Genomic DNA, 23,436 nt, shown 5'->3' on the forward strand with positions numbered 1-23,436 from the left:
AAACCTGCCTGCATGGTGCACCAACAGCAACCTTGTACTCAAGGTTACCAAAAAATAAGGAGCTAATTGTTGATTTCAGGAAAGGAAAGCCAGAGGTATGCAATCCAGTGATCATCAGGGGAATTAAAGATGGAAAGGGTAAGCAAATTTAAGTTCTTGGGAGTCACTAACTCAGAGGATCTTTCCTGGACTAATGACATTGTAAAGAAAGCACATTAGCGCCTCTACTTCCTCAAGAGTTAGTGGAGGTTTGGTATGACACCAAAATCCCTGGCAAATTTCTATTGATGTGTGATGGAAAGTGTGCTGACTGGCTGCATCACAGTCTGACATGGGGGCATCAATGCCCATGAGTGTAAAGCCTTCCAAAAGGTAGTGGATGCAGCCCAGGACATCACAGGTGAAACCCTACCCACTATCAAGAACATCTACAGGGAACACTGCTGTCAAAGAGCAGAAGCAATCATCAAAGATCCACACACCAGCCAGCACATGCTCTGTCCTCACTGCTGCCATCAGGAAAAAGGTATAGGTGCCACATGACTCGCACCACTAGGTTCAGGAACAGCTGCTACCCCTCCACCATTGGATATCAATTTTTAAAAATTCTCTTTGTATTGCAATCAGTTTGTTTACATTCATTATCTGTTTACAGTTCTTTATTTGTTTACATGTACACACTCTAATTTTTTTTTTGCACTACCAGTAAGTGGTAATTCTGCCAGTAAGTGGTAATTCTGCCCTAAAAGAATCTTAGGGTTGTATGTGATGTATGTACTCTGACAATAAATCTGAAATCTGGTCGTCTCTACATCAGAGGGACTGGGCACAGACTGGGAAATCACTTCATTGAGCACCTCAGCTCTGTCTGCCACAATAGCATGGATCTCCCAGTGGTCACCCATTCCAATTTCCTGTCTCATTCCCTTGTAGACATCTGTCCATGGTCTCAAGCACTGCCAGACTGAGACCACCCACAAATTGGAGGAACTCTCCAATCAGATAGCATTAACATTGACATGGACTTCCAGTGTCTGTTAAAATCACCCTCCCCCCATCTTCGTTTCCCCCCCTCTCTCTCTCTCTCTCTCCCCCCCTCTCCTTTTCCCTGTTTCCTTTCACAGAGCCAAAACCAATTTCCCTTTTCCTCTCATTATATCCAATTAGCACCTATTATTTGTTGGTCTGAACTCTTTTCCCTCCCTTCTACCCTCTTTCTCTCCCAGTCTATATTCAGACACCTGTCTGCTTTTTGCTTATACCTTGAAAAAGGGCTCAGGTCTGAAATGTCAGTAATATATCTTTATCTCCTATAGATGCTGTGAGACCAGCTGAATTCTTCCATCATTTACTATGTGTTTTAACTCAAAGAATCTGCACAAGTATAATGGATTGAATGAGTTCCTGTGCTCTATCACTCCAATTTATGTTGGGACTAAATGCCGATTGGTGATACCTTACTTGATCCTGAAGTACTCTTGTAACATTTATAGCCACATTGCTCATCTGATTGACTCTGGCATGCATATATTGGTAGCTCATCAACAAAAGAAAGCCTTTTGCTAATGTTGTTTACTTGTAGTAATTCACCATCATGATATCAACACATGAAAGAAATCATGTTGACATTATTGTGGTGAACCAGTGGGCAATGTTTCAAAGCAGATTAAATCAACAGAGTGCTTATGCCTGACTCAGAACCAGGCACAGAGAATTCTATTGTAGTTTATAGATTTTTTTTATATAGATTAGCACTATAGCACTATTTTTCCTTTGAAATTTTAATGGGTGTTCGACAATTAAAGTGAATAGATTGGGGTGGATAAAGACATTAATGATGGATCTTACCATAAGTACAGTTAGCCATTACTCTTTCTATTGTACACTTCTCCTTGGATAGAATTCAGTGTGGCTGTGTTATGCTGGTGGTACGTATTTTTCACTTCTTGTACCTGTTTCTTTTTCTCTCTCAATTCTCATCTCACACAAACTTGCTCTCTTTTCTGTTGTGATTGTGAGCCACATACAATTAAATATAATAAAAATGAGTCATCTGCCACTTTATGTAAATAGAACTTGAAATTTTCAGTTGTTGTTCTTGATTTGGTTCAGGACTTTTTCTTTCAGATAGGGTTCATCAAAATTGGATATTTTCCATTATTAAACAAGAGGAGCTTCAAAGTCTAGTCTTTATAAAGCACAATAAATTGGTACTAGTACTAATGACAACACATATACATAGCCCTGTGAAAAATTTACCACCAGCTACTGGGTGATACATTTTCCCAGAAGTAAAATGGTCTATGGTCTAGATGAACATTTTGGAAATCAATGTGGGATCTTCCAAAGCAACATGAAGGTAAAAATAAATTCTGCATGATTGATGTTTGTTGCTGGCACTGGGTTTTAACTGTTAAAAAGAAATTTTTCCAAGTAGATCTTTGGGAATGTTTATTGAAACATAAGAACCGTAGTGCTAAAACAAGAGGCTGGAAAGACTCAGCAGGTAAGGCAGCATCCATGAAGAGCAGTCAGTTAACATTTCCAGTCAGGGCCAGTGGCAGATTAACCATTAGGCTGAGAGAGCTGAAGCCTAGGGGCCTGGAGAGTAAGGGGGTATGAGCCCCTAAGCTTCAACATCTACTCAGTAAAGGGTAGGCGTCTGGTCTCTACTTACTACACTTGCATGGGTAAAGCCGGCAGTGATTATGGGCCAGAGCCAGCATCACGCCGGTGCTGGGGTAACATAGGAACATAGGAAGTAGGAACAGGAGTAGGCCAAAAATGGCCCATCGAGCCTGCTCCGCCATTCAGTACGATCATGGCTGATCTAATTTATGACCTAACTCCACCTACCTGCCTTCTCCCCATATCCCCTAATTCCTCTATCATGTAAAAATTTATCTAACTGAATTTTAAATATGCTTAATGAGGCAGCCTCAACCACTTCCCTGGTTAGAGAATTCCAAACATTCACTACTCTCTGGGAAAAACTATTTTTCCTCATCTCTGTCCTAAATCTACTCCCCCGAATCTTGAGACTGTGTCCTCTTGTTTTAGTTTCCCCGGCCAGCTCAAAAAACCTTCCTACATCTATCCTATCCATACCCTTCATAATCCTATATGTTTCTATAAGATCTCCTCTCATTCTTCTGAACTCGAACGAATACAATCCTAGATGATTTAATCTTTCATCATAAGTCAACTCCTTCATCCCAGGGATCAACCTAGTAAACCTCTTCTGGACCGTCTCCAAAGCCAGTATATCCTTCCTCAAATATGGAGACCAGAACTGGACACAGTACTCCAGGTGCGGTCTCACCAGTACCTTATACAGTTGCAACATTACCTCCCTACTCCTGAATTCAATTCCTCTAGCGATGAAGGCCAACATTCCATTTGCTGCAGCTGCAACCTAACTTTTTGCGATTCATGCACAAGCACTCCCACGTCCCTCTGCACAACAGCATGCTGTAGTTTTTCATCCTTTAAATAATATTCAGCTCTTTTATTTTTCTTGCCAAAGTGGATAACCTCACACTTACTAACATTGTACTCCATCTGCCAGTCCTTTGCCCATTCATCCAGCTTAACTATATCCCTCTGCAGACTCTCCACATCCTCATTACAATTTGCTCTTCCACTCAATTTGGTGTTATCCGCAAACTTGGCTACACCACATTTTGTCCCCTCCTCCAAGTCATCAATGTAAATGATGAACAGTTGTGGGCCTAACACTGACCCCTGCGGCTCCCCACTTACCACTCTCTGCCAACCTGAAAAACTCCCATTTATCCCGACTCTCTGCCTCCTGTCAGACAACAAATTTTCAATCCAGGCCAATGTACTTCCCCGGACTCTACTTTCCTGTAACTTACTAATAAGTCTCTTGTGCGGCACTTTATTAAATGCTTTCTGGAAATCCAAATATACAACATCAACCTGTTCCCCTCTCTCCACTGCACCCATTATATCCTCAAAGAATCCTAACAAGTTTGTCAAACAAGATCTTCCCTTTCTAAAACCATGCTGCGTCTGCCTGATTGAACCCTTACGTTCCAAAAGTTTCACTATTTCATCTTTAATAATGGCTTCAAGCATTTTTCAAACCACAGACATCAAGCTAATTGGCCGATAATTTCCAGTCTTCTGCCTACATCCCTTCTTAAAAAATGGTGTGACATTTGCTGTTTTCCAGTCTGCCGGGACCTGCCCAGAATACAAGGAATTTTGGTATATGGCCACCAATGCATCAACTATAACTTCTGCTATTTCCTTCAGAACCCTTGGATGCATATCATCAGAACCAGGTGATTTGTCTGGCTTTAGTCCCATTAGTTTCTCCATCACTACTTCCTTTCTAACAACTATTTTATCAAGGCCCTACCCAACATTCGCATCCTTAACTCCGCACTTGGGCATGCTGGACATGTCTTCCGCTGTGAAGACTGACACAAAATATTTGTTTAATGCCTCGGCCATTTCCTCATTTTTTGCTACCAATTTTCCTTTCTCATCCTCCAAGGGTCCTATGTTAACTCTGGCCACCCTCTTGCGTTTTATATACTTATAAAATTTTTTGCTTTCTGTTTTTCTACTTTGTGCCAATTTACTTTCATAATCCTTTTTCCCATTTCTTATTACCCGCTTTGTAACCCCCTTGTTGTCTCTTAAAGTTTTCCCAAACTTCCAGTTTCCCACTGCTCTTTGCAGCTTTGTACACCTGCGCCTTCAATTTTATACTCTCCTTTATTTCCTTTGTTAACCACGGTTGATTTTTCCCTCCCTTGCTGCCCTTTTTCCTGACCGGAATATATTTTTGTTGAGCATTACAAAATATTTCTTTGAAAATCTTTCACTGTTCCTCAACTGTTTCATCAATTAGCCTGTGCTCCCAGTCCACTCTGCCCAATTCCTCCCTCATCCTATGGTAGTCACCCCTGTTGAAGCATAATATATTAGTTTTAGATCTAACTATTTCCCCTTCCATCTGAATGAGAAATTCAATCATACTATGATCACTATTTCCCAGATGGTCTCTGACTATTACATCATTTACTCTACCTATCTCATTGCACAACACTAGATCCAGGAGAGCATTTTCTCTTGTGGGTTCCTTAACATGCTGCTCAAGAAAGCTATGGCATATACATTCTATGAAGTCCTCTTCCAGACTCCCACGACCAACTTGATTTTCCCAATCTATGTGGAAGTTAAAGTCCCCCATGACGACTGGCGTATCATTATTACATGCCTCACTTATCTCTCTATTTATTTCCTGTGCCACTAAACTATTGTTATATGGTTGGTAATAGATAACACCCACCAATAATTTTTTCCCTTTGTTATTCTTTATCTTTACCCAAATGGACTCAACATTATGCTCTTTAGATCTTATATAATTCCTCACTACTGCCTGGAGCTCATCTTTGATTAAGAGTGCAACTCCACCTCCCTTACCATCCTGTCTATCTCTTTGCACCACCTGATACCCTTGAAAGTTTAATTCCCATTTAGGGTCACCTTGTAGCCATGTTTCTGTGATGGCTACCAAATCATAGGCATGGGTACCGATTTGCGCCTCAAGTTCACTAACCTTATTTCTAATACTGCGGGCATTCAGATAAAGTGCCCTTATGCTCTTTGTCCTTTTAATATCTAGTGACTTCTGTAACCTTTTCTTTTGATTTTTCTGCCCACTATTTTTCTTTGTAATTTTCTTAACACTATCATTGACCCGAAAACTCACTGCACCATCTGATTTTTTTTACTTTCTCCTCCCAACATTACTTTTCCTATTTTACTTTTCCTGGCCATTACTTTATCTTCCCTATCCTTTTTCCTATCACTCTGGTTCCCACACCCCTGCCAAATTAGTTTAAACCTTGCCCCACTTGCCAAAATGTTGACACCTTTTGGATTTAGGTGCAACCCGTCCCTCTTGTAAAGATCATGCCTTCCCCAAAAGAGATCCCAATGATCCAAGAAGCCAAATCCTTGCCTTGTACACCAGCACCTCAGCCACACGTTCTTTTCATCATTTGCATTTGGAACAGGTAGTAATCCCGAGATCACCACCCTAGCGTTCCTGTCTTTCACCTTTCGTCCCAGCTCACTGTAATCCCTTTTCATTACCTCCTCCCTTTTCTTGTCAATGTCGTTTGTACCCACATGTACCAAGACATCAGGCTGCTCTCCCTCTCCTCTCAGAATATTTTGGACCTGATTTGTGATATCTCGTACCCTTGCACCAGGGAGGCAGCACACCATGCGGGTATACTTATCTGGCTCACAGAACCTCCTGTCTGTATCCCTGACAATGGAGTCCCCAATAACTACTGCATTTCTCCTTTTCCTTTTCTTTTGCATCACTCTGCCAGGCTCATTGCCATTGACCTGGTGCCCATGGCCATCTTCTGTCTGGTCATCTCCCTCAACAGAATCCAACACAACACAACTGTTGCTGAGTGGGATAGTCACTGGTGTGCTCTCCGTTTTTCTCGCTTTTTTCTTTCCCCCCCTGACGGTTTCCCACTTACCTGACACGATTTCTGGAGTATTTATCACCCTGAAAGTTGAGTTGATTAACTCCTCACTCTCCCTTACAAGCCGCAAGTCATCAATCTGCAACTCCATATCCCTAATTCGCTCCCTTAGTAACTGCATCTCGGTACACCTGGTGCAGATGTGGTCATTTGGGAGGGTGGAGGTCACCCATTGTTCCCACATCTGACATCCAGTACAGAGCACTAACCCTATTGGCATGACTCTGAATACGAAGGCAAATAACTCAGCTTACCTTTTCTCCTTGTCTCACTCCTTCTCTGCTCCACTCACTCACTGAGCCACTCCTCACTGGCCGCTCCCTCCCCTTTCACTCCTTTTATTGGCCCCTTGACCAATTAACCCTGTCACTTTCAGCAACCTCCTCCTCCTCTGATTCACAGCCCGACTCTCTCCAAGCTCCTCCTCCAACTCCCAGCCGAACCAAGTAGACCCAAGCCCCAGTAAGCCCCCGACTTTAATAGCTTACCTTCTCCTCACTTTCAGCAAGCTCCTCCTCCTCTGACTCACTTTCAGCAAGCTCCTCCTCCTCTGACTCACTTTCAGCAAGCTCCTCCTCCTCTGACTCACTTTCAGCAAGCTCCTCCTCCTCTGACTCACTTTCAGCAAGCTCCTCCTCCTCTGACTCACTTTCAGCATGCTCCTCCTCCTCTGACTCACTTTCAGCAAGCTCCTCCTCCTCTGACCCACTTTCAGCAAGCTCCTCCTCCTCTGACTCACTTTCAGCATGCTCCTCCTCCTCTGACTCACTTTCAGCAAGCTCCTCCTCCTCTGACTCACTTTCAGCAAGCTCCTCCTCCTCTGACTCACTTTCAGCAAGCTCCTCCTCCTCTGACTCACTTTCAGCAAGCTCCTCCTCCTCTGACTCACTTTCAGCAAGCTCCTTCTCCTCTGACTCACTTTCAGCAAGCACCTCCTCCGACTCCCAGCCGAACCAAGTAGGCCCAAGCCCTGGTAAGCCCCCAACTTTAATAGCTTACCTTCTCCTCACTTTCAGCAAACTCCTCCTCCTCCAACACGTGTGGTGGTTTCTGGGAGCCACTGCCGCCAGTGGTAGCAAATCAGTGGCATGAAGATTTTGCAGCATCACCAGTACATGTGCAATCCTCCCACCAAACTATTAGATTTTTAATGTCCAATCGGTTGGAGAGACATTAAAAATCTAATAGTTTGGTGGAAGGTGGAGGATGATTGGGGGTTGGGGTCGGTGAACTCTCCCTGCCTTGGGGAGACAGGGACCTCTCCCTTCCCAGCAGGACAGGACTGAGGGACAGGGACCTCTCCCTGATCAGCGGGACAGGGGTCAGGGCTGGGGGATGGCGACCTCTCCCTGCCCAGTGGAATGGGGGAAGGGGATCTCTCCATTCCCAGTCAGACAGGAACGGAGACCTCTCCCTGCCCTGGGGGATGGGGCCGGTGGATGGGGACATCTCCCTACCCAGAGGCATGGGGCCGGGGGTTGGTGACCTCTCCCTGCTCAGTAGCATAGTGAATGACGACCTCTCTCTGCCCAGTGAGACGGGGAACAGGGGATACGACCTCTCTGTGTTCAACGGGACAGGGTCAAGGGTGAGAGGAGTAGAGGCAAACTTAGTTGGGAAGTTGAAGAGGCAGCCTTTGTTGGGAAATTGACCAAACCTGGAATTTTTTGGTATTGTGGTGTCTGCTGGTAAAAGGAAGTATCAAGGCAGGAGTGTGATTGAGGTGCAGATGGTGAGTTCTGAGCAAATGTCAACTTTTTCTCCACACCACCCCACCCCCCCCCCCCCCCCAAAACCTTCATCCCTCTCTTTGCAGGTGCTTCAGATGTGTTGGGTATTTCCAGCATTTTCTGTTTAATTCAACATTGTTGAGAGGCCGAGGCAGGCGGGTGGGACAGAGTAGGTTACAACTTTGGGGTATGGAGAGAACAGAGATTATGTTTTGTTCAAGGGCACTGTGATGGGACTGGAATAAACCCTGAACTTTATGTAGTTGTCAACCAAGACCTGGGAAATAACAATGAACTGAGAGCTATTTACTACATTCTTTATAGCAAATTTCTATTGCCAGTGAAATGACCCGTAGTTAAATCACAGCTTGTAATGTGATATTATCTCTCCACTCTGCCTGAGCCAGTCCGTTCTAACACCATGAAGTACAAATAGTGTAACCCATTTCGAACATTAAAAGTGTTAAACAAGAAGGTCTGCAGAGTTAGGGTGAGTGTAATACACACATGTTGAGGAACTTTGGGGGACATCCGATGCGCTCTAGTATTTGCCAAAGCCCTTTCCTGCTCACGGTGTCGAAGGCTTTGGTGAGGTCAACAAAGGTGATGTAGAGTCCTTTGTTTTGTTCTCTGCACTTTTCTTGGAGCTGTCTGAGGGCAAAGACCATGTCAGTGGTTCCTCTGTTTGCGCGAAAGCCGCACTGTGATTCTGGGAGAATATTCTCAGCGACACTAGGTATTATTCTATTTAGTAGAATCCTAGCGAAGATTTTGCCTGCAATGGAGAGCAACGTGATTCCCCTGTAGTTTGAGCAGTCTGATTTCTCGCCTTTGTTTTTGTACAGGGTGATGATGGTGGCATCACGAAGATCCTGAGGCAGTTTACCTTGGTCCCAACAAAGCTTGAAAAACTCATGCAGTTTGGCATGCAGAGTTTTGCCGCCAGCCTTCCAGACTTCTGGGGGGATTCCATCCATACCTGCTGCTTTGCCACTTTTCAGTTGTTCGATTGCCTTATATGTCTCATCCAGGGTGGGAACCTCATCCAGCTCTAGCCTTAGGGGCTGTTGAGGGAGCTGGAGCAGGGCGGAATCTTGGACTGAGCGGTTGGTACTGAAAAGAGATTGGAAGTGTTCTGACCATCGGTTGAGGATGGAGATCTTGTCGCTGAGGAGGACTTTGCCGTCTGAGCTGCGCAGCGGGCTTTGGACTTGGGGTGAGGGGCCGTACACAGCCTTTAGAGCCTCGTAGAAACCCCTGAAGTCGCCAATGTCCGCGCTGAGCTGATACAGGTCAGATACAGCAATGAGCTCTCTGAACCCTTCTCCATTAACAATGGCGTGAAGCAAGGCTGTGTTCTCGCACCAACCCTCTTTTCAATCTTCTTCAGCATGATGCTGAACCAAGCCATGAAAGACCCCAACAATGAAGACGCTGTTTACATCCGGTACCGCACGGATGGCAGTCTCTTCAATCTGAGGCGCCTGCAAGCTCATACCAAGACACAAGAGAAACTTGTCCGTGAACTACTCTTTGCAGATGATGCCGCTTTAGTTGCCCATTCAGAGCCAGCTCTTCAGCGCTTGACGTCCTGCTTTGCGGAAACTGCCAAAATGTTTGGCCTGGAAGTCAGCCTGAAGAAAACTGAGGTCCTCCATCAGCCAGCTCCCCACCATGACTACCAGCCCCCCCACATCTCCATCGGGCACACAAAACTCAAAACGGTCAACCAGTTTACCTATCTCGGCTGCACCATTTCATCAGATGCAAGGATCGACAATGAGATAGACAACAGACTCGCCAAGGCAAATAGCGCCTTTGGAAGACTACACAAAAGAGTCTGGAAAAACAACCAACTGAAAAACCTCACAAAGATAAGCGTATACAGAGCCGTTGTCATACCCACACTCCTGTTCGGCTCCGAATCATGGGTCCTCTACCGGCACCACCTACGGCTCCTAGAACGCTTCCACCAGCGTTGTCTCCGCTCCATCCTCAACATCCATTGGAGCGCTCACACCCCTAACGTCGAGGTACTCGAGATGGCAGAGGTCGACAGCATCGAGTCCACGCTGCTGAAGATCCAGCTGCGCTGGATGGGTCACGTCTCCAGAATGGAGGACCATCGCCTTCCCAAGATCGTATTATATGGCGAGCTCTCCACTGGCCACCGTGACAGAGGTGCACCAAAGAAAAGGTACAAGGACTGCCTAAAGAAATCTCTTGGTGCCTGCCACATTGACCACCGCCAGTGGGCTGATAACGCCTCAAACCGTGCATCTTGGCGCCTCACAGTTTGGCGGGCAGCAGCCTCCTTTGAAGAAGACCGCAGAGCCCACCTCACTGACAAAAGGCAAAGGAGGAAAAACCCAACACCCAACCCCAACCAACCAATTTTCCCTTGCAACCGCTGCAATCGTGTCTGCCTGTCCCGCATCGGACTGGTCAGCCACAAACGAGCCTGCAGCTGACGTGGACTTTTTTACCCCCTCCATAAATCTTCGTCCGCGATGCCAAGCCAAAGAATACACACAAGTCCCAGAGGAGAAGCCAAACTCGTGTTTGTAAATTGAGTTGTAAAATCACAATGCTGGAGGAACTCAGCCGGACTCGTATCGTCCGTAGGTCGTGAAGGTGTATTACTGATGTTTCGGGCCAAAGCCCTTCTTCAAAGTATCTTTACCTCCTGTGGATGCTATGAGACTGGCTAAGTTCCTGCAGCATTTCTGTTTTTTACCACAGTCTGATGAAGGGTCCGGGGTGGGGGGGCCTGACTAAAGCTCAGCTTCGGTCCCAGGTGGGTGTTAATCCACCACTGGTCAGAGTCATTTTTCAAGACTTTTTGGTGATGTTTATTTGTTCTTTATTAATTAAGACAATATTGTAAATTGTATCAATTGTAAACTACAAATTGGAGAGGTATTGGGACTAGCTGCACAGTATGAATATTTACAGTATTAATATTTATTCTTACTGTGGCAGTTTTTCCTCATTGAGCCATAGGAATAAAAATTAGTGAACATTTTCATTGCCAGGTAAAATTCACATAAAGTTTGTCAGTGTCAACCTTAATCTGAGTAATTTTATAAAGGTTTTCTGCTGATTTGATTTTTTTTCTCCTGAAGATAGTATATATAGGTTCATGACATGTAATCATTCTTCATTTTCTTCTGTGCTGAAGGGGCATGTGTTTGCATGGGTTTTCTCCAGGAGCTCTGGTTTCCTCCCACTGTTCAAAAACAGTGTAGGTGTGTAAGGGTGTAGGTTAATGGGGTGTGAATTGGGCAGCATGGATGTACTGAAAAATTTCTCCATAGGGTGTTGTCATAGCTGAGGACAAAACTATACCTTCCCAACAAACACCATGATCTGGAGTAGATGACTCATCTGGGCTCCCTCCCTCTTGCTCCCCAGTATCCTCTGCCATTGAATGAAAATGACTCAACGGAATTGAATTGATTTGAATTCAGCAGGCTAATTGGATGGAAAGCTAAAACCTTTTGGTCTGGGGAAATATGTCCCATGAAGGAGACACTGAATAAAATAATATCTAACTTGCTTAACCACATGTAACATAGCTGTTGAAAGATTGTTTTAAGATTAGAAGAGATCAGTCAGTCACAAAGTTGGTTGCCTTTCATAGAAACAGAAGAGGAATTTACCTTAACATATTCTGACTTGGAATCCATGTTCTGTAGGTTACTGGTGAGACAAAAAAAAGAAAATTAAATTAATTATCTGAGTACAGCCAGCATTGGGAATGCAAGAAATTGTAATTACTAGAATCCAGAGCAAGAAATAAACTGCTGGAGGCACTCAGCAAATTGAGCAATATCTGTGGAGGGAAAGAAACTGTCACTGTTTTGGATCAAGACCCTGCATTTGGACTTGTTGCATTGAGTAGATGACCAGCTTGATCAATGTTCATCAGATTATTCGAGAAATTGGGGGGAATTCTCCAGCTAGGAGAGATTAAGCAGACTGGATCTATTGTCTCCAGAGTGTAGAAGAATAGTTAATTGAAACTAACATTCTCACTGGGCTTGGAAGAGTTGATGCAGGGATGATATTCCTGCAGATGAAGCCAAGTTCACATTCTCAATGTGAAGGAGTAGCCATTCAGGATGGACATGAAATGAAATTTTTTTCACCCAGGCAGTGGTGATTCTTCTGAATTCCTTACCTAAAAGACCTCTGGGACTTTAGTTGTTGAATACATTCAAAATTAAGGTTTTTTTCTCATGAATAGAACACTACAGCACAGAAAAACAGTCCATTTGGCCCTTCTAGTCTGCCAAAAACATCATACCACAAGTCCCGCTGACCTGCACCCTTTCCATAACCCTTCAGACCTCTCCCATCTATGTATCTATCCAATTTATTTTTAAAACTTAAGAGTGAGCCTGCATTTACCAAGTCAGATGGCAACTCATTCCACACTCCCACCACTCTCTGAATGAAAAATTTTCCCCTAAATCTTTCCCCTTTCACCCCAAGTCCATGTCCTCTTGTATTTATCTCTCCTAATCTAAGTGGAAAGAGCCTACTTGCATTTACTCTGTCTATATCTCTCATAATTTTGTAAACCTCTATCGAATCTCCCCTCATTCTTCTGCACTCCAAGGAATAGAGTCCTAATCTGTTTAATCTTTCCCTGCAACACAGTTCCTGAAGACCTAGTAAATCTTCTCTGATATCCTTCCTGTAGTTTGGTGACCAGAACTGCACACAATCCTCCAAATTTGACCTCACCATTGTCTTGTACAACCTCACCATAACATCCCAACTCTGTACTCAATACTTTGATTTATGAAAGCCAAGATATCAAAAGCTTTCTTCATAACTCTGTCTACCTGTGATGCCACTTTCAGGGAATTATGCATCTGAATTCCCAGATCACTCTGTTCCTCCACACTCCTCAGTGCCCTATCATTTACTGTGTATGTCCTACCTTGGTTTGTCTTTTCAAAGTGCAACACCTCACATTTCTCTGCATTAAATTCCATCTCCCACCTTCTGGCCCATTTTTCTAGTTGGTTCAGATCCCTCTGTAAGCTTTGAAAACTTTCCACGACACCTCCAACTTTAGTGTCATCAGCAAACTGGCTGATCCAATTTTCTATATTATCATCCAGGTCATTGATGTAGACATCAAATAACAATGGTCCCAGCATACCAATGGTCCTTGAGGTATACCACTAATCATAAACCACTAAATATATATCTAATACATATTTGTGCATGTATGTCTGTTCTTCATGCAAATCAATATGGACCACTCAAGAAATGTTCAAGAAGGTTCAGTAGGGGTAACATTTGATGCTGAATGTCATGACTAAATTGAATTTAACCTTTAAGGTCATATGAAGTTCAAAAGTTTTTTAAAAAAATTGAATTTGCACACCTCAATTAGTTACAGTGCTGTTCATCAAGGTACATTCAGAAAAACAACAAGTGGCCAAACCCAGTTCAATATGGGCCCAAAAAAGCAAAGCAACATTGGCAGAAACTCTTCACAAGCCCGTAGAGTTAGACAAAGGAGAAAGCAAGAGACAACAGAGGAACGTCAGTCTTGCCTCACCGTTGATGCTTCCAGACATGCAAGAAACAGGCAGCAGGAAATAAAACAGGCTTGTCTCAGTGCTCAGGGCTCCAGATAGGCAAGGGACAGTCAGCGGGAAACCAAACTGCAACACCAGGCCTGCCTCCAGACAAACATGGAGCAGGCAGCAGGAAACTGAGGAACAATGCCAGGCCCACCTCAGTGCTGATGCCACCAGGCATTCCATGAGCAGACAACAAGAGTCTGCTGAGGAAGAACAGGCAAGACTCCAAGCAATGCGACCAAAAGCCATCAGCTGAAGGACAGCACCATTTTCTGTTACAAAGAATATAAATGTCGTGTTTGGGGAAAAAAATATATATTTACGTAGAATTACCATGAAGTTTTTGGGTATTTTGTTTCAACCATGTAGTCAACAACTGAGTGTTTAATTTCCTAGCAAAGTCAGGATTCTTGTTTTATATATATTATACCCATAAAAGTAACCTAGGGTTTGTGCAGGAAAGAGGCACTGACATAAAAGATTAAGGATTAATTTATGGATTGGTGGAGCAGGTTTGAGCAGCTGAATGATCTACCTGTGCTTCTAAGTGTTCTTACAGCTCTGCAAATAGGGCGAGGAGAAGCAAGGGGAGAAGATGTTCAAATAATGCTGGGCATTGCTCAAGAAGTAAGTTGACAAAAGTTAAAGGGAAATGCACCAAGTTTCTGTACTCTCTCACCTGGTAGCCTAGGCAAGAGCAGAATTAAAGTGTATAAAGAATTGCCCAAGATCTCTAGCACATATACAAACCATCTGGTCCATAGGCTGGTGCTGGTGTCTGTACTTCACACAGATCAACTCACATTCTGTTTCATCGTTTTAGCTTTTCCCACTTGTTTTCCCCTTGTATCAAGTTGTTTTTACAGAGAGGGTTTGATATCTGGATGTGCTGCCAGGGTAAGTGGTGGTATCGGACATAATTACAATGTTTAAGAGACATTGAAACAGATACTGAAATAGGTGAGGCAGAGGAGGATGTGGTTCTAATGTGGGAAAATGGGCTTGGTTTAGATGGGTAAAAAGCTCATTGTGGAGGCCTGTCTACATGATTGTAGCACCACTTTTTGTTCTTACACTATGGTAACTATGAATATTAATTATCTATCCTTTTGTATGTATTATCTTTTTTAAATTTAATTTAATATACCCCTGTATATTATTCTAGTTTTTTTTTTAAATGAAGTATCTGTCGGCTGAAGCAAGTAAGAATTTTGGTGAATATGTTCATTGTACAATGTATGTGACAATAAACTCATTATCATTATATAGTGGGCAGAGATCTTGTGTGCAGATCATCCACTTGTTTTCTGACCCAAGCTATGTCCACCAGAGAAATAAAACTTTCAAGGAAAAGAAAACTACCTTCAGTCTTTCTTACCTATCCACTTGGATTTGACATTAGCACAAAGCCCTTTTAACAGTCCATCATATGTGGTCCATTCTACTTCATCTTTTCCTGTTTTATCCCCATTAAACTCCAAACATGCCATTACAGATTCTTCCTTTTCCCTGCATTGTTAAGGCATATCATAGAGATTTCTCCCACTGCTAATTTTCCCTGAACCTCAAAATAAACGAACTCTTCCTCCAATCCATAACCCACATATGGCCACACCCAACCATGACTTTTTAGCTGATCTTTGCCTCATTCCTGGATCATCATTTTCCATCCCATCTTCCTCAGCTTTTTTGTGCTGATTTCTCAATATTAAAAATAAATTATTCCTGAAACTGGGCTGCAGATGTTTAAGGCTTGTTTATTACAGTGATAAGAGTTCTTGGAAACACCTAATGCAAAATATTCACAATGAAGAAAGCAAGTCGAGTACTAGGACATGGCCCATTTTTGCTTTGTAAACCCAAAGAGAAAGGCTGGCTTGATCATTAATGATCCACCTGGGGTTACATTTGAACTTCCAGCTATTCAAACTCTAATCTGGGAACAGAATCTGCAACCAACATTTGGACAGAACTGTTTCCTCCCAAGCTTCCTGGCTTGATGACTCATCTCATCTTTCAGTGAAGGGGATTCTAGTCCTTAAAGAAACCTTTCAAATAGAGATTGAGGGCCTCCAAATTATGAAAGAAGATAAACGCATGAAAAATATTTTCATGTTAAACTAAGATTAAAGGCCATTCACGTAATAGTCACTAATTCATGTAATTCATGTAACTATCATACAAATCGCTACCTTTAGGTTTGACAGGGATGAATAACATCAAACTGGAAATGCAGAGGAAGGAGTAAGGAACAGAGGGATACATTGATAGGATGAAATGAAGATAGGTAAGAAGAGATCCTTGTGCAATGCAATCAACAACAATTATCAATTGGACCAAAAAAAGCCTGTGTCAGTAAAGTGGAGTACTGGATTAGTTTTGTTGTTTGAATGATGATAGTCTCAATAAAATAATTTCTTTATATTTCCTGCAAAAGTGTTTAAGGATAAAATATTATTCCAGAAATTCTGAGTCTGAAACACACAAGGCTATCTCAGTGAAAAGATGCATAAGAGGTCTTCTCAAGTATCCTAAAAAATAGTTTGCTTGTGACTTAGTGTATGTAGCCTGATCTCCTCACAGCTGTTGGAGTGAGGAAGGTCACTAACCAGACAGAAGAAACCTGGTCCAGACTGAGTACATCTGAAACACAAAATACTTTGCCCGACACTGCTAATGTTGACCCCAGTCTCTGCTTCCCATATTGGGCAAGGACAGAGTTAAGTTTTGTTCTAAAGGAAATCAAGCACATTCTAGCAGAAAAAACGTCTGTTCCTGTGACGCTCAAAGTGATAGCACCTCTTAAACTCAGGAACTTGCAATCAGAACATGTGCATCCTTCCATCTGCCAGAGGCCTGATGTGAAGATTAACCCCTTCATCCCTTTTCTCATATTAATTTTAGATGCACTATGCTGGCATTACCATGTGCCACAAGGTCTTAATAAAATTATTGGAACTAAATTACAATTTGGGGATCATCTGTCATAAACATAAACAAGAGTTGCTCATTCTGTTCAACAGGGTTCTAAGAGGGTTATACAAGTACCAATGTGTCCAATATGCAAGTCTCTTATGCATTTACATTTAAAATAAATATGTTACTGATCAAGTTGTCCAAACGAGTTGCTTGTTTGGACAACTTTAAAAATAATAACAAATATTAGCACACAAGGTGCTAGCACAATGGCCTCATTGGTACTTGTACAGCCCTCTTGGAACCAGTTGTATCAAGAATGAGTATCAGACAGATGTTTTCGTTGTAAGAAGGAAACGGGAACAACAGTACAAACAATTTGGGCATGTGAGAAAGTGGAAAAGTTTTGGGAAGATCTAAACCAGGTATTAAATAAAATCACAAAAAGCAACATACCAAAAAATCCAGAGATCTTTCTTCTAAGTAATATAAGAAGTAAAGAACTTGGACTCGATTTGGATGGAGCACAAAAAAAGATTTATTATGATAGCCTTAGCTGTGGCAAAAAAATGTATTATGAGAACCTGGAAATTAGAAGAGAGCCTGAGAATACAGCAATGGTACATAGAAATGAATAAATGTATTCCATTGGAAAAAATAACATATAATTTAAGAAATAACATCACAGTATTCGAACAAATTTGGGAACCGTACATGGAACACAACAGAGAAGTCCTACCGCGAACCTCCACACCCTAAAATGACAGAAGGAGAAGACGACGAAATGAACTGACCCAGTGTGTAAAAGTAGATGACACAAATTTCTTGTTTATTTTCATTGTGCGATGACATTGTTTAATCTATCATATAGGTTGAATGTTGAGTCGGGGGGGGGGGTGAAGGAGGGAGGGAAGGGAGGGGGGGAAAAGGGGAGAAAATGACACTGTATATATTTAAGAGGGAGATGTTTGTGTGTATTTTGGTCAGTATGGTTCAGTGTGATAAATTTTAAAAAATTTTTTTAAAAATTTTTTTAAAATGCCAGAACTTGGGTCCACTGTTTATTCCAAAGTTAGGTGGTCAATAATAGGGTGGGAGGGTTAGAAACAGCAGACGGATGCTCCTTCACATGGGATTAGGGTAGGAAACCTCCCTAGTTTGTGAAGTTTAATTAGAATTGCTCCATAAGGTCTTGTGAGCAAAACGGTGGGAAAAAGTGAGAGGTCATAATCAAGCCTCTGCCTTTTCATGAAAGGAGGTAATGCACTAGGAAAACCAAACAACATGGAGATCACTTTCCAATAAGGAATGTTTTGAGGCAATGAGCTGCATCAGTGGAAGTTAATGTTTCACAGTTTGCTTCTCTTTCCCATTGTGGTGGGTAATATCTTGTTTTAAAGGGGGAGGGCTTTTTGAGGAAGCAATTAAAATCAAGCACCATGAAGTAAAGGGCCTATTAATAAGACATTTACATGATATAAAACATGGTAACTATGTGCCAATGAATGATTGTGTAAATAAACTCTTCATTAATTATGGTTAATTCTTCTTCCTTTCAGTCATCTTTTATTTAAAATCTAATATAGAGTTTATTCCTCTCCTACCATGAATTAATCTCAGCATGGGATCAGAGTTCCTGACTGCTCTTTGAAACCTAACCAAGTGCAAGTGTATTCATGTGAGAACCTTACTTATGAGTGTGAACATTTTGTCTCAATGTGCCATTGGATATCCATACTGCCACCAACTAACAGCCAGGATCAGTAACCTGCATGATCTTGTTCTTCATTAACTATGAGGACATTATCAGAATCAGAATTTATTGTCATCAAATTGGTTGTTTTGCGGCAGCATCCCAGGTGCAAAATTACTATAAATTACATTTTTTAAATTAAATAAATTAATACAAAATAGGAAAAAGGTTGTGTCTATGGTTCATTGACCATTCAGAAGTCTGGTGGCAGAGGGGAAGAAGCTGGTTTTGTACCATTAGGAGTTTGTCTTCAGGCTCATGGACCTCCTTCCTAATGGTAGTAGTGAGAAGAGGGCATGGCCTGGATGGTTAGGGTCCTTGAGGATAAAGGCTGCTTTCTTGTGACATTGCCTTGTTGATGTCCTTAATGGTGTGAAGGCTGTTGCCCATGATGGTGCTGGCCAAGTTCATAACTCTCTGGAGTCTTTTCCTGTCTGTGCATTGGCACTTCCATACCAGTCAGAATGCTCTCCATAGTATATCTGTATAAGTTGCAGGATTCTTCAGTGACATACCAAATCTCCTCAAACTCCTCACGAGGTGCTGACGAGCCTTCTTCATGATTGCATTAACATGGAAGCCCAAGGATATATCTTCAGAGATGTTGACACCCAGAAATTTAAATTTTTTAACCCTTTCCACTGCTGAGCATTGATGAGGACTGGTTTATGTTCTGATTTCCCTCTCCTGAAGTCCACAATCAGTTCCTTAGTTTAGCTAACATTAAATGCAAGGTTGTGGTTGTTGTGACACTATTCAACCAGTTGATCTATCTCACTCCTGTATACTTCCTCATTGCAGTCTGTGATTCTGGCTACAACCACGGTGTCATCAACAAATTTGTAAATTGTGCTTAGTCACACAGTCATGGGTGAAGAATGAGTAAATCAGTGGGCTAAGCACGCATCCTTGAAGTGCGCCTGTGTTGATTGTCAGTGAGGAAAAGATGTCTCTGATTCGTACTGATTGTGGTCTTTCAATGTGGAAGTCAAGGTTCTATTTGCAGAGGCCCAGGTTTTGAAGATTGCTAACCAGTGCTGAGGGGATGATGGTGTTGAAAGCTGAGCTGTAGTCGATGAAAAGTAGCCTGATGTATATGTTGCTGTTGTCTAGATGATCCCGGGGTGAGTGGAGAGATAATTAGATTCCATCTGCTGTGGAGTGATTGTGACAGTAGGCAAATTGCAGTGGATCCAGATCTTTACTTGAGTACAAGTTTATTCTGGTCATGACCAACCTCTCAAAGCATTTCATCACAGTAGATGTGAGTACTCCTGTATGTTAGTCATTGAGGGAGTTAACTTTGCTCTTCTTGGGCTCTGGGATGATTGATGCCCTTCTGAAGTAGGTGGGAACCTCTGACTGCACCAATGAGAGGTTGAAAATTTCTGTGAACACTCCAGCTAGTTGGTTGGCACAGAATTTCAGTGACCTGCCAGGTACGCCATCAGGGCCTGATGCCTTGCGTGGGTTCACCCTTTTGAAAGACTGAAACAGATATCACAGTGTTACCAGTTTCTGCAGAGATTCTCATTGGTACTGTTGAATTCTCCTTTACAAAGTGAGTGTAAAAGGTGTTCAGCTCATTGGGTATGAAGAATCATAGTCATTGATGATGTTCGACTTCACCATGTAGGATGTAATGTCCTGCAATCCCTGCCATAGCTGGTGAATATCTGACTCTGTTTCTAGCATCCCTCAGTATTGCCTCTTTGCTGCTGAGATAGCCTTCCATAGCTTGACTTCCAGTAAAAATCTGGATCACCAGTCTTGAACGCTATTGACTTCACCCTCAGCAGGTTGCAAATCTTTTAATTCATCCACGGCTTTTGGCTGGAGTATTCACAGCATGTGCACATGGGCACACACTCATCCATGGAGATCTTGATAAAGTCGATGACAGCCCTGTCATATTCATTCAAGTTAGAAGACGAGTCCTTGAATATGGTCCAGTCCATCAATTTAAGTAGTCCTGAAGGTGTTCCTCTGCCTTCCTCAACCATACTTTTACCATCTCCGCCACTGGTGCTGTAGTCTTCAGTCTCTGCTTGTACGCTGGGAGAAACCAGGTGATCAGACTTGCTGAAGTCCAGGCATGGGATGGCTCGAAAGGCATTCCTGATGGTGGTGCAGCAGTGGCCAAGTGTGTTGACTTAACCATGAGGACTGAGGCTAATTTCGTTACTCTCCACAAATGTTATTTCTGATATCATCTTACCAAAGGAATTAAATGAGATATTTCTACTCTCTGTTCCAATCACCAAGTGATCCTATCGAGAGACCTCTAAACTTTTTGTTTTGTATTGAAATTGAAATTTGACTGATGATGACGGTCATATTCTTTATCAAATCATCTACTCAAGCAGTCCATATGGAAAGAGTGAAGATACTGGGGTAGCTGATATATACTCATGATAAAAAGCCATGAATATTTGGAAGGGATAATGGAAAGAGGGCTTGTTGATGATTGGCAGATATAAAGTGGAAGTGATTAGCCCTCTAAGGGTGGGAATTTGCTGACATATGTTTAGACAAGTGCTGAGAACATGGAGCTGCAGTGTCAGGAATGCAGCTTGTTGCATGTCTCAAGTTACGAATCCAAAAGCAGCTGTTTTCAGGAGCGTCCTGACAAGATGGGCAGATGAGAACTTCCCAGGAGCGCACTTTCTACATAAAACTGCCTCAGTTTAAAATCACTTTTAAAAAAAAACTTAATAAACAGTTTTTTTTTAAAGTCATAATCATATTTACTTTCTGACTTTCACAATTTAAGAGGTCTTTGTTTGAACTTTACCAAAGTGTAGTCACTATTCCAGTCTAGGAATTGTGTCAGCCACTTGGGCAAAGAAAGCTCCCACAAGCAGCAATATGACCCTGATCAGATGTTATGCTTCTTAGTGATGTTAAAGGTGGGATAAATATTGACCAGTATCCTGGACAAAACTCTTCTGCTCTTCTTCAAAAAACTTGCAGGGAATGTTTTATGTACGTCAGAGCAAAAGCAAAGCTTCAAAAAATAATTCAGAGGTTGGCAACGAAAATACAACTATGAGAAAATATGATTTTGCTGCTGAACCACTTTCTTTTATTATTGCAAGTTTTCTCACCTCCACTCCTAAAGGTGCTGAATCTTGGCATGTAACGGTTTAATGGAAGCCATGCCAACTACTCATTGAATGGTAAAGGACTATTCATCTGTGAGTGGTTAACAGCCAGGCATGATTCCTCTCAGTGTAACATATAGCCCCATGCAGCTTCCAGTTGAGGCAGGGATACTGCCTGATTTGTCTCCTAAGAAACCAAGGTGTGCTTCATTCCAGCAACTTGGCCTAAGGACTTCCTGTGATTTATTTGGCTCAATAGCATGTTGGAGGGTGCATTAAACAACCATTTAAATGCTATATATTATGGCAAGGGGACCTTGTGTTGTTAATTTGGAACAGTCAGGGAGGTTATCATATATGTGCCCAGGACGCTTCAAGTTATAATGTGGTGTTCACTTGCTCTTAACAATGCTCTTGTTGACTCTGGATTAGTTCCACCATCAATCACCCAGTGATATGTGTTTCCTCCTGGTCTGGTCTCTATGGCAACAGATTACTACAATCAAAGCCAAATAACCTCTCATTTACTGTTTTTTATTCCGTCTTTTGTTATTTTTTTCTTTCTACCCTCTACATCTCTGCAGAAAGGAAGCAGAGTTCCTGTGCTGAAACTGGGGTGAGTCTTTAACCAGGCCCTCAGGCCACCTCTGTGCAAGTCTGAGCCAGGTCAGGGAGCCACCATACCCTGGTCCCCTCTGTTATGGGCTTGGCTGGGAGTGTCTCTCCTGGTTATATTACTCGGGCAACACAATTGTAAATCCATGAGTATGGTTAAATTGTGGTTTTGCTGCCCAGTTACTGCTTGGGTTACTGTCTTTGGAACGGAAAATGAAGAAATATATTTTGTCCCAGAGGCCATTTGGCTGCTCAAATCCCTTGTATTAGTAATCCCATCAGTTCTATTGCAACATAATCTGAGATTCAATCCCAAGTCCCTATGTAATTATTTTTGAAAGCCATGTTTGTTTCTCCAGCCCCTCAGTCAGGGAGTTCTGATCAAAACCATTCTACACTTAAAAGTTTTATTTTCACAACTTTCTGTTTTTGTTCATGGCATACACCCTGTTTCTTAAAACAACTGCTGATAGGAATAGCTTTACTCTGTCTATGAGATCTAAACCTGTCACTGCTCAAATTTCTCTGAATCTTTCTTTGCCTTAAGGATGGAAACCCTACCTTGTCCAGAGTGGATGCATTTTATGTAGGGAGCACATAACATCAAATACAAGTGTAGTTGAGATATTCAATGCTCACGTTCTTATTCCTCTCATCTCCGAGTCAGAATCTTGTAGGTTACTTCTCACATATGACTGGGCCTTGTCAACAGAGACTTAGCTGACTTTTCAGAGGAGTACTGAGGAAACACTTAATTGTAAGAGGTGTTTTCTTTTGGATGGGTTGTTAAACCAAAGGTACCATATCTATCCTGTGGTGGATATAAAAGATCTCAAGGTACTTGCAGAAGAGCAAGTGATATCCTGGTTACCATTTATCTTCACCAAAAATCATTCAAGATATTATTTTATTTGCCTGCCACATTGACCACCGCCAGTGGGCTGATATCACCTCAAACCGTGCATCTTGGTGCCTCACAGTTTGGCGGGCAGCAACCTCCTTTGAAGAAGACCGCAGAGCCCACCTCACTGACAAAAGACAAAGGAGGGAAAACCCAACACCCAACCCCAACCAACAAATTTTCCCCTGCAACCGCTGCAACCGTGTCTGCCTGTCCCGCATCGGACTTGTCAGCCACAAACGAGCCTGCAGCTGACGTGGACATTT

General features: G+C 42.5%; 1 protein-coding gene across 7 annotated transcripts in view; it reads right to left on the reverse strand.

The window, feature by feature from the left end:
- Window positions 1–23,436, reverse strand: part of LOC138736627 (SH2 domain-containing protein 3C-like) — a 247,523-nt gene that overhangs the window by 75,331 nt on the left and 148,756 nt on the right. For all 7 annotated transcript variants that reach the window (XM_069886454.1, XM_069886434.1, XM_069886445.1 and 4 more), the window contains one exon: window positions 11,938–11,977. In XM_069886454.1, the coding sequence (XP_069742555.1) occupies window positions 11,938–11,977 (40 nt within the window). The remainder of the gene's footprint in view (window positions 1–11,937; window positions 11,978–23,436) is intronic.

This window comes from Narcine bancroftii, chromosome 1, assembly GCF_036971445.1.
Source record: "Narcine bancroftii isolate sNarBan1 chromosome 1, sNarBan1.hap1, whole genome shotgun sequence".
Classification (NCBI taxonomy): domain Eukaryota; kingdom Metazoa; phylum Chordata; class Chondrichthyes; order Torpediniformes; family Narcinidae; genus Narcine; species Narcine bancroftii.